Source organism: Hippocampus comes, unplaced genomic scaffold (genome assembly GCF_001891065.2).
Source record: "Hippocampus comes isolate QL1 unplaced genomic scaffold, H_comes_QL1_v1.1 scaffold83, whole genome shotgun sequence".
Lineage (NCBI taxonomy): Eukaryota > Metazoa > Chordata > Actinopteri > Syngnathiformes > Syngnathidae > Hippocampus > Hippocampus comes.
In genome coordinates, this window is record NW_017805281.1 from 2,605,909 (window position 1) to 2,618,148 (window position 12,240).

At 42.6% G+C, this 12,240-nt stretch overlaps 1 protein-coding gene across 3 annotated transcripts in view; it reads left to right on the forward strand.

Annotated features, from left to right (window-relative positions):
* Positions 1-5,773: 5,773 nt before the first annotated feature.
* trmt44 (tRNA methyltransferase 44 homolog) overlaps positions 5,774-12,240 on the forward strand; it is a 7,460-nt gene continuing 993 nt past the window's right edge. The window contains exons 1-11 of one of the 3 annotated variants that reach the window (XM_019871353.1): positions 5,774-6,334; positions 6,799-6,916; positions 7,259-7,478; positions 7,695-7,763; positions 7,851-7,958; positions 8,782-8,853; positions 9,030-9,136; positions 9,218-9,401; positions 9,558-9,843; positions 10,890-11,006; positions 11,131-11,182. In XM_019871353.1, coding sequence (XP_019726912.1) covers positions 6,022-6,334; positions 6,799-6,916; positions 7,259-7,478; positions 7,695-7,763; positions 7,851-7,958; positions 8,782-8,853; positions 9,030-9,136; positions 9,218-9,401; positions 9,558-9,843; positions 10,890-11,006; positions 11,131-11,182 — 1,646 coding nt within the window. In that variant the 5' untranslated portion in view covers positions 5,774-6,021. Of the gene's footprint in view, positions 6,335-6,798; positions 6,917-7,258; positions 7,479-7,694; positions 7,764-7,850; positions 7,959-8,781; positions 8,854-9,029; positions 9,137-9,217; positions 9,402-9,557; positions 9,844-10,889; positions 11,007-11,130; positions 11,799-12,240 lie in introns of those variants that run through there. The other 2 variants (XM_019871354.1, XM_019871352.1) reach the window with 2 other exon arrangements.

Consider the following 12,240-nt stretch of genomic DNA (forward strand, 5'->3'; position numbering starts at 1 on the left):
CTATGCTCCTCTGACCCCCCCCCCCCCCCACCCCGAAAAAGACATTAAAACCCCTTCGCTCGCAATAATATGGGAGAACGCATCTAAGGAAGGAAGGGCACCAAAAAAGTAACCCTCCGTCTCACAGAAAAGGTTTGATTTCAAGTTGACAGCTACACACACCAAAAATGACCTTGTCGTGTGTCTGATGATGGTCCTCATTTCTGAATTTGGCCCCCGGGAGCTTCGGACTTCATCCAAAGGGAATTCACATGACCTGAATGGAATCATTTCTCCCTAATAGTCCCCATTGTACCGCTGTCGGTCTGTAACGCCCCCCCCCCCCCCACCTTTGCGCACAGGCATTTGGTGGCGCTGGATACGCACCCAAACGTCTCGACATGCCCAAATTAGTGAATAGCGCACAGACCAATCTTTGGGTGAATGTATATTGATTGGGGATTACGATACCACGGGGTATCGTGTACCATATAAAACACAGAGTAAAGTAGTGAACATTGAATCCAGAAATACCAACTCCAGTTTGGTGTTGTGGTTGATCTTTGATTCAACGCAGGCAGGTAGCGTCGAAGTCAGGCAACATGGCGACGGTGAGACCATCGTTCTAGCCCCCAGAGCGCGAAAAAAAAGCAGCACAGCAAACAAGGAAAGCCGTTTGATTCCTCTAAATGAACTCCAGAAAGACAACAATTCTTCGTGGAGGGATGAAAGGAAGGCCACATAGCGCAACTATGCAAGCGTAGAAAGGAAGACGAGGCGAAAAAAGTAAAAACAACAGACCGACACGTGGCTTCGGAATTCTCAGATTCTTCGGCAGTAATCAGGGACGCTCCATCCTAAACAGGTGAGAAGACATACCTGTTCCTGTTTTGACGGGCAAAGTGTCAGAATTCGTTGAAGTTCAACCAGGACCGATCAAATCAAACTGCCCTGAGTCTGAAGGTGCCGAATCAAGGATAGTGAATGAATGTTTGTTGGTGGCAAATACCGAACTGATCAGATGCATTATTGTATCTATGTGACAGGCGGAGAGAGACGGAGGTAAGAGACAAACCAAAGTCTCCCGAAAGCTAAGACGAAGTGTATGTAGCGCTTGGCTTCACTGTGGCTACGGCGGCAGACGAAAGACCAGTGTCTAATTACTGTGTCTAAAAATGTTGGCAGCGGACAGCAAGAAGCCAAATAAATGAAGGCGTCCCTTAAAGACATGACACCCCGATCACGCTGATAAGCCGCTCGAGTATTTTTCAGCGAAAACGTACCGAATATTGCCAACAATCATCCCGCTTTGTGACTGCTACTCGTAGCCATTAATCCAGACATCATCTTTGATTTTTTTAAAATCAGCACATATTATTTTATGTACAGTATTTTTGTTTTGCTGGTTGAAGTTGTTTTAATATTGTGCTCCTGAGATAATGTTGGAGATTAGTTTGAATGCATGATTAGTTATTGATTTTATGTGATTTTATTTTTCAGTATCGTATGGTCTGACATGGTCATTAAAAAAATATTTATATTTAATTAAGGATTCAATTTTAGTTTTGAATTTCAGATGCACTTTAAATCTTTTCTGTTCCAGTTACTAAAGCAATTCTTTGTTGTAAGTCGGTCCATATTTCTTTCTTTTTTATTCTCTTATACGTTAATAAATATACAGTGTTATGAAAAGGTGTACTTATAACAATTTTATAGGCAAATGATACTATTTATAGTCATGCACAGTGAAGCTGCGGGAATGAATGAGAAGAGAGTCGCGTCGTAACCAGTCTTAAAAAGCTGATTCAGAACAAAAGTTGAGCGCGTTGTAGCGCATATTTAGCCAATGACATGTACACACATATATTTGATCACTTATTTTTGGAAATTTTAGGGGAAGCTGAGCTTCCTTTGCAGTCTCAGAGCAATCGCCTCTGGCGTGTAGATAAGCGCGACTCTTGGCGCGACTCATGACGTCATGTTTGTTTCGTTTTCTAGTTTGCCCGGTGAAGAGAGTTTGTACGGCATCTAATGGGATTAAAAGGGAACTTCTTACCACCAGTTAAACTTAATTTTTCCAACCGGTGCTAGATGTAGTATGTGTAATATTGATTAATAGAAAATGGATGAGGAAAGGTGTAGAGACACATAGTTTTGGATGCTTATAGAGGGTGAAAGACAAGTGAAAACAATGATGGTGACGAGACGTAATTTGAAAAGGGAAGTTTAGCATGTTGAAGAAAAAAAAAGCATGCCTGAGAGGTTTGTCACGGTGATGCTGCAAAAGAGGTGGTCATCATGTGTTTCAGTCGATATGAGCCAGACGGTCTTTCTAGTCCGCGATGATAACGTGTGCTTTATCTTACGTGTGCTTTATGGAACTTTCCTGTACGACTGAGAGCCTCCACGAGCAACGTGTGCTTTACTAATCTTTGGGTGTGTGTAGATTAGCGCGACTCTTGGCATGACTCATGGCATCATGTTTATTTTATCTTCTAGCTTTTGCGGTGTAAGGGGTTTGTCCGGCATCTAGTGTAATTATAAGGAGACATCCTACCACCAGTTAGGCTTCATTTTTCAACCAGTTGAAGAGGGAATTTCGGTATGTTGAAAAAAAAAAAAAAGAGGAACAGGCAGGTGAGGTTGGACACAGTGATGCTGCGAAAAAGGAGGACATCATGTGTTTCAGGAGAAAAGAGCCAAAAGGTCACGGGATGTTTAGAAAGTTGTTTGTAAGTCGCAGGTACACTTTTTGACTGAATAAATGTAAATACCGGTATGTATTATTACTTGTACACCAGTGGCGGATGCTGGTCTGTCAAGGAGGGGAAGCTCAATCATAATAATAATACATTTTAATTGCGGCCTACATCATAAAATGTGTCTGTTTATTTATACGTGAATTCTACTCTCCGTTCCTTTTCAAGAAAATGATCTGCAGTTCTCGCAAGCATTTATTCACACGAGGACTCCACAGACAAAAACACTGCTTCAGAGTGCGAAGACTGCCTTCTTGACCCAGTTACAACTTTGGATGAAGAGTCAGCATATGATCTCACACCTGAAGAACTTTCATCAAAAGTTGATCAGACATTGTTCTGTTGTGATGGAGGCAGCTGCACAATCAACGGGTACAGGTTGATCGTCTGTAAAATAAACCATATCACATACCTACATGTATATACATGTTTTACCTGTGGGCTTTTTTGTTTTGTTCTTACCAAATGAGTGGACATTATTTTTTTCAGACGATTTACCAGTTACTTATAAATGAAGGCTCACTAAATTTTTTGATTCCTCTGATTCCCGTGGTGTCTTGAATTCATGACTAATGTAGGGAAGAGGATTAGGGCCAATGAAGAGGAAAAAAAAAACAAGGTTGGCAAGATTCTCACTTTAATCTCAGAATTCAGATTTTGAAGTGAGCAATCAGAATTCTGTGAATAAATTCTGAGATTAAAGTCTCAGAATTCTGATTTCAAAGTCAGAATTTTCACTTTCAAGTGGTGAACCTTTTTCCTTAATTATCTCAGATATGGCTGGGTCTTATGCTCTGGTCAACACGTACACGCCGTCTCCGGTCCCTCCCCATTTCACAGAAATGAAACTGAAGGAATAAACAAGCAACTAATTATGTGCATGGCAAAGACAGCCGATGTAGCATCCGACGTCGCACTGAGTGTTTCTCAGGAACTTTTATAGCATAGTAGTCAGACTTTGTTTCCCTCCCATCTGTTTGCATGTTTGCACTGAGGATTGAGAGGAAGAAATTTCATCTATGCGCCATGTCACACATGAAGCATATTTGACAATAAAGATGACCTTGACCTTGAAAGCTGCAGACGAGCCCTCCAAAAACAAATAAGATTACACAACTGATGTGAAACAAACAAACGCTCACAAAGCCATATCCAATCTAAATCTGAAGAGTCCCTTTCGAAAGAAGCATCGTGGCAATAAATGAAAACTTAAAACACACTTCGGTATTCTCTACCTCGAAATAATAATAATAATAATAATAATAATACATTTTATTGATAAGCACCTTTCAAGATACCCAAGGACACTTTACAATAACAAAACAATAAAACACAATACGGGTTGAGCAGCGGCAGCCAAACGCGCCAGCGTTCACTCAACCCTGAAGTCAGAAAGAAACCACAATGTTCATTCCTCACGTATACTGTACTGTACCTCACACTAATTAGCATATAGATAGCCTATATCTAATGTAACCATAAGATGAGGAAGGCCAATTTTGGGGCACGAGTCCACAAAAATGTCCACCCAATATTGTGTCCATGAGTGAAACTAGTGTTGAGGTGATCCCCCCCCCCCCCCCCGTTTTCCAGATGATACGTTAAACGGGCGATTACAGTTAATATAAAGTTCAGGAAAAAAACAATAACTGGGCAAACGTTTAATACGATATGTAATGAGTGTTGTGGGAAAGTGGCTTTCTTTCCCCCGCGTGTTGGTTGGATTTCGGACGAGGAGGATGTTGGTATACAGGCTGGAGTCGATGAACAGTTTCTTCGAAGTTTTTAATAACAGAAATATTCCGGGCACCCGCGGTTTACAGATAATGGCTGCGGTGGTCACGAGTGCAAAGAAGGAAGGGATTCACATCATATTTATATTATCAGAAGGGCGGTACCGAAACACAAGATGTGACATCAGAACTTTCTTTCTACGAAACCTTTTCTTATCTTGTGCCGAAAACGCCGCGGGGGGCAAAACGAGGAGGGTGTCTGGCACGAATAACGCGGGAGTTCCTTATCAAAGCGGGCGTGACAAGGTCCGACATCAGAACTTTCGTTTCTACTAAATCGTTTCTTATCAATTTTAAGTGATGATTGCTTCAAGGACGACAAGCTACGCTGCGGATTGTTGTTGTTTTTGTTGTTGTTGTTGAGCAACCTCCAACTGGGTCCCAAAGCGGCTCCTAAAGCCACAGCGACCCGGGTACCTGCAGACCCAGTTGCCGGCTGTTGACTGGGAACTGTTCATAGCCTGAAGGTACGCCCAACATCGCGTGGAGGTCGTTCCCGAGTTGGGCCTACACTGCGGACGAGAAAGTTATACAGCATGACTGAATATGAGCAGAATACACACTTCATGAGTATTTCACAACAAATGTGACTATCGTTTCACCCTCTTCTAAAACTGTTGTAATTTTACCTTGCGGTACGTCATCATGCAGCGACAATGATGATTCATTGAATACATTTCAGAATTTGTAGTGGACAAAGTGAGGTTTTTAAAAGGGATTAACGGCTTGAATAAGTTTACTTGTTGTTTAAGCAACAGTTCTACGCCTCACAAAGTACACTTTTCTGGGCATTCCGACTGAACAAAGGGTTAGGTTTGTTAACGCGCGTCTCGAATTACTCTTATTTGTTTTATTTATGGATTATATTTATGTATTATGAAATTTTTACGTAAATATTAGCTGTGTGTGTTCAATGCACTACATGTTTGCACTGTGGTTGAGAGAGGAAAGTAATTTCATCTGTGTTGTATGTTACACATAGAGCATATTTGACAATAAAAGCTGACTTAACTTGATATGTATTATTATTATTATTATTATAATTAATTAAAACACAAGTTTCTTGTTAATTTTGGAAAACACGACAGTACACGAAACACTACGTAAAACACACCGCATTGAAATTATCGAAAAGGACGTTATGTTTTCCCACGTTGCTCGAGCGCTCTCTTGTGGTAACAGAGTGGCATAATTTCAGCACATGTTCTGGCCGATAAACCCCGCCCTCTTCAGTTCTTACACTGAGGTGCGTCATCACACGGGGACAAAGATTCTGCAACAAAAACAACAATTTTGTTCGGTTGAGATCTTGTTTTCAGTTTTATTGATTTATTTTTAGCACTAAGTTATATTTAATTATTCAATCAATATCCCACACCGCTTTGTCAATCAAATAAAGAAGCGGACGTTTTTATTTGTTAAAAAAATCTCTAAGTAATCTCGCTGCTCGGTAACGCGTGTGTCCGGAGTAGCGTCGCAGACTCTCAACCATGCTCAAACGATTTGAAGTCCGATTTCCGGCGGATTGCGAAACCCTCCCTGATGGTTTCTGGTCAGCCGTGGACGTGTGGATAAAGAAACCTCACGTCGTCAACAAGCGCCTGTGCGGCGTCCAGGAGACCGAGGTTGTGGAGGGCGATGAAGAAGAAGCACTGCGGTTGCTGCCGCAGGATGTTGTGGCTTGGCTCAGCGGCAGCGGCAGCCACGGCACTCACCGAACATCTCTCTCCTCTCATGTCAGGACGTTTATCCCCAAAATCGACATATATGGCACAGGCAAACAGAAAGAGCTTGTTGTTAAAGGTAAAAGATGGAGTCGGAGGCAAGGCGAAACAACGACCACTTGTCTTCTTGCCTTGCTGTGGTTTTTGTTCTTATCTTCTTGTTTTTCGTCAACATGTTCTGTTGACCTCCCCTTGGTGACGTCTGGTCTTGTTGACTTCGTGTTCTAAACTTGTTCTCCCTTATCTTGTCGTTGTCACCTTTTTGTTGACTTCTTGAGGTGTTCCTGTTGATTTTTCGTCTTATATTCTTGTCTACTTCTCGTTTTCCAATTTACTTTTTGTTGTCATCTAGTACTGACTTCTTGTATCCTTGTCTTGTAGTTCTTGTTGTCCTCTTTTCTTCTTCACAGTTTTATTGTGTTGCTATACTGTCGACCACTTGATTTCTTGTCGCCTTGTCTTGCTGTAGTCTTGTTTTGTTCCCTTCTTGCCATCTTATTGATATCTTGTTGACTTCCTGGCGTCATCTCCTCTTTGCCGTAGACTCGGACGCACAGCAGGTGACGTTTGTTCCCTTCGAGGAGTCCGAAGCGAGACAGGTGTCTGTGAAGAAGGACAACGTTTACAGCATCAAGCTGTGCCTGGTGGACTCCGGCCAATGGTCAGTGGCCATGTTTTCACCACACTCAACTGCAGAGGGTATCGGGCATCTATGAGGCAGGAGGCCCTTCATAAGAGTCAGACTGTCATGTTCAGGCGCTTTGTGATGAAATTAGGATTTTGCCACACTTTTTTAAATAACTGTATTCTCATTTTTTTAAAATATTTAAAATGTGACACAATTTTTCTGACTTATCGACATTTTACTACTTCTTTGTCAAATTCTAACAGTGCTGTCATACAATTTATCCTCTGTCTTTGCACATATTATGACTTTTAAAAGACAAATAAGGGCCTACCCCCACAGTAGTAGCTAAATGTTGCTGAAGATGATGCCTGTTAGGGCGTTGGAGCTGCACGTGCGGACGGCGGAGGCGTGGTACTCGGACGGCGTGGCCTACCCCAAGCTGACCTGGCTGGCGGGGAACCTGCTGCCCAAACTGCTGGGCTGGGCCGTTGCGTCCAAGAGCGGCCATTTCCCCAACACCTTGTCGCTGCTGCCAGTCGAGAAGTACAGCCTGACGTACCAAAGGCTCAAGGACAAGTACAAGGCCATGGTCAAGGTGAAGAGTTTAACCCTTTCATGCACCAATAATGATAACATGTAACCTGATAACATGATCATCTGTCCAATGTAGTGACCGCTGTCCCTGAAAGGGTTAAAAAAAAAGACAACATAAGAATAAAATCATTAAAATTCAACAATATTATAATGTTCTAACAAAAAAAACAAAAGGATCTTGTTTTACAACTTTTTTCCGGTGGTTTGGCAATTTTAGGTGTGGCCCGAGGTGACGGATCCGGAGAAATTTGTTTATGAAGATGTCGCCATCGCGACGTATCTCCTGGTGGGTGCGTCCATTCATTTCCACAGATCGGACTTGAGCTTTTTTTTTTTTATTTTTTTAACAAAACGGTCACCACTGCTGTCGCAGGTGCTTTGGTCCGAGGAGCGGGCGGAACACAACGTGGACGTCCGCCAGTCCTTCGTGGACTTGGGCTGCGGTAACGGACTCCTGGTGCACATCCTCGCCAACGAAGGGGTGAATATATATATAGTGTAGCATTTATTTATTAATTTAAGTCGATGACTTGTTCTTAAAAAGTGCTTTTAAAAAAATTTTTTTTGCATGGATTGTTCCTTTTTTCTGTTATATTTCACCCCAATTACAAATTGCTCTTGTGATGTTTCATTCCATATACAAACTTTATTTGTCCACTTTTTTTTTATATAATTTCAAAAATGTATTCCTGTTCATTTTTTTTTTTTTTTATTACTGTTACATTCTCCTCCAATTGAGATTATTTTTCTTGTATAACATTTAGTATTTATTCCGTAAAATCTGAGGTTTCTCCTTCTTTCCCCTTGGCTTATTGGCTTTTTTGTACTGCGTATAATGACCAATTTGTTGAAATGGATTGGCTTTTTTTCTTGTAATAGTCCACCTTTTATTCGGACTAAATTACAACTTTACCTTTGTGAGATAAGGGACTTTTTTTTTTTTTTTACGTTAATTAGTATTATTTTTTTTTGGTAACTTTTGACTTTTTTCGCAATTTTGACGTTTTTCTTTTAACTGAAGTTCCGATGTATTTTTTATTTTTTTTTGTCATGTTATGACTTTATTCTCGTGCAATGTAGACTTTTTCTTAACAATGTTAGAAATCTTTATTCGACTTTTTGGACTTTTTTTCCTGTAATTCTCTGACTTTTGTCCTGTAAAATTAGGATTCCAGGTATAATGCATTTTGGTTCATATTACAGCTTTATTCTGGTCAAATCACGTCACCCTGACAACATTGCAACTTTATTCTATTATAATTGTGACAGATATATATTTGTTTGGTTTGTTTTTGCTATTGCAGCACCCTGGAAAGGGGATTGATGTCCGTAAGCGGAAGATCTGGGACATGTACGGCCCCGACACTGTGCTGCAGGTGAGCAAGAAGAAGTTGACTTTGCAATGTGATTGATTGCATATCATAATGATCATATCCATCATAAAAGCATGTTCCCAACCTATTAAGGATTTCAGTTTGGCAGCGGGAAGCACTGGACAGAGCAGCCTGATGTTTTCCCGAAGTTCCATTTCCTGCTGGTTTTTTTTTTTTAGGAGGAAGCCATCACCCCCGGCGAGAACTTCTTGTTCCCGGAGACGGACTGGTTGATCGGGAACCACTCGGACGAGCTGACGCCGTGGATCCCCATCATGGCAGCCAGGCGAGTCGTTGATTTTCGACTTTGTTTCTGTGCGATGGGACTTCTGGATGAAGGTTCGACAGCATTGGTGTGCTTTTGCAGGTCATCGTGCACATGTCGCTACTTCGTCCTCCCTTGTTGCTTCTTCGACTTTTTCGGAAAGTACCGCCGGCGGGACAGCCAAAAGTCTCAGTACAAGGAATACATCGACTTCATTGACGAAGTGAGCCGAGTCAGCGGCTTCCACACGCTACAGGACTGCCTCAGGATTCCCTCCACCAAACGGGTATGCTGCAAAACCTAAAAAGTGCCAAATATGGCATGGAGACATTTTTTTATTTTTACTATATACATAGATTTTTTTTCTCTTTTAATTTCGGCCGGACTGACAATCAAGTCAAATGTTTTTGTCCTGAATGGCTTTTAATTGTTTTGCGTGCAGGTATGCTTGCTGGGAAAGAGACGCACGTACGAGGCGAGCGAGGAGGCTTGGGCAGAGGATCGGCGAGCCGGTTTCATCCGAAGCCGTCACGTCGCATCCGAAGGCGACGGCGGGGATCCCGGGGGTCCCTGGGAAATGGGTTTCCGGCCTCGCGAGCGAATGGAAACGGTGCGCAACTGCATGGCGCTTTCTCGGGATCTGGTGGACGGCGTCGTGCTACGCGTGGCCGAGGCCCTTCTGGGAATGTCCGAGGAGCGCCCGTCCTCCGGTGACTGGAAGCGAGGAGGTAAACAAACATCAAGGGCAGTCCGTGTATGAAAAAGCCAGACATATTAACGCGCTTAAATTGTCAGCCTGGAGTGGCATTGTTTCTCTGTTTTAGCACTGCGACTTTATTGTCCTGACATTTTGACACTTCGGAGGTGAAAATGGAACTTAATGGAACTTTTTCCACATGGAATGTCTTTAATTTGGTGCAAATGTCGACTTTGTGTTTGTTGCCTGTCAGAGATTTACCTGGACAAGTTTAAACAAACGACTCAACTCAGGGAAGATTGTCTTTGCAGTCGAGGGAAGCATGGTCTCCCAGAACAACCGATTGCTCCGCCGATCGCACGCAAAGATCCTCATGCTCCTCGTCGAATTTTTATTGATTAGATATTCTAATTGTAAGAAAAACACTGCCCCCTACATTTGCGTACCACCTTCGATCGGAGATTTGATTAACTTTTGTCAAGCTTTGAACCACAGATACTCTGACACCTTCATGTCTGGCCTCCCACAAACAAAAGTTGCAGACGTTGCAGATGGCAAATGTTTTCTTGGGCCGCGGCCAGTTCCCAAACCATCTTTTGATATTCTAAAACACTTCGTTCCTAAACTGTTTACTCCCACTCTCAAGCCGAGTCTAGCGTTCTTCCCTCTGTTCTCCCCCTTGCGGTAAAACGATTACCTGCGGACTTCAAAGAGCCCTCCGCCCGAGACGGCCTGACACCCTTGCGCACAGACATTTGGGGGCGCTCAATACACACCAACGTCTAGACAGGCCCGAAATTAAATAAAACTTTAAACATGATATCATTGTGTTCGTTGATTTCTCTATCATTGCCAAATGGTAAACGGGCTTCCACAAATATAGCGCTTTTCGACTTCGGGTCCTGAAAGCGCTGTACACTATTGCCTCATTCATCCAATAGATGACGCAGCATCGGAGGGTTCAACATCTTGCTCAAGGACACTTTGACACGGTGGCAAATGGCCGGGGATCAAACCACCAACCTCTGCGTTGGCAAACGACCACTTTACCCACTGAGCCATGCGTTTTGGTTTCAGGGAGCTTGTGTGTGGGCGGGGTGGCGGCGCTTTTGCCTCAGGACACGCTCAAGCAGCTCAAGAACGAATGCGGTGGCCTGCAGACGCTATTAAAGAATAACCATCAAGTTTTTCAAGGTACGCTCAGCACACGTCACGTTTGTCACATGCCGGTGAAATCTTTTAATTTATCCTGATTGCACTTGAGAGTTCTTTCACAAGTCGTGTGGAATTGCAGCGGGAGCTCCAATTTGTCTTTCAGTGGAAGGCGGAACAGTGCGCATCCGAGACTGGCGGGACGCAAGGCCCCAGAGGACGCATGGTAAGAGGAAGGCGGCTTTGTCGCCCGGCGCCCTGAAAACCCGGCCGTGCTGGTTTGACCGCCACCACCCTCAAGGCTGCCCCCTACTGGCCGAAAAGTGCACTTTTGCTCATGGACTTGAGGAGTTGCGAGCGTCCACCAGACCTGAGAGGAACAAGGCAAATAAGCACCTTTGAGCTTTGCATCATTCAAATGCGGTTTGACTTTTTCTCGCCTTACCACCAAGTGTTTTGCCTTCGGCTTTCAACGATTTTGCTTGGAATGCCCTTTTATTCTCAGAAGTTTTGAGTCAGTTTTTTTTTGGTTTGTTTTTTTGAGAAAGTACAATTGAATCCTGGCAGTTTTTCTTGCAAAATGAAGACTCAAGAAAATATACGTCTCGATTTGTCTTCAATTCCACCATTTGTTCTGATAATGTTCTGGCTTTGTGACGTCGAATTACTTCCTCCCACTTTCTCTTTTTTTTTTTGCAAAGTTCTGATTTTTTTTCTTATGATTCTCCAACTTAATTCTGGTGACGTTTTAACTTTTGTCACAAAGAAGGACAATTTCATTCTGGTAAAACTGACTTTTTTTCTGGTAACATTACATTTTTTTTTTCTTGGTGAGGTACAGTACGTATTTCTTTTTTTAAAATGGTAACTTCAGAAGTCATAATTTTGCAAACTCAGGTGAATCTGTTGTATGTATGAAGTTTTTGCCAACCGCATTTTTCATAGGGGGTCTCATTTGAAAGCTGGCGTAGTGTAGAGTGTGAATTTGGTGAGAAACTCAATGTCTTAAAACCCTTTTGTATTTTTTTTTTTTAATTGTAGACCAGGGATGGGCGACCTTCAGCGCATAGGCGCCCCCCTCCCCACACACACCATTTTTGTATTTTTATTTTTTTACGAACTGCGAACTGCAAAAAAGCATAAAAGTGCAGACAAACATACAATATACGTTTTCTACAGACCGCGTTGCAAAATGGGGAGCAAAATCCTGCAAAAACAGTAAACCCCCCCCAAACACACACACACACACACACACACACACACACACACACAAATA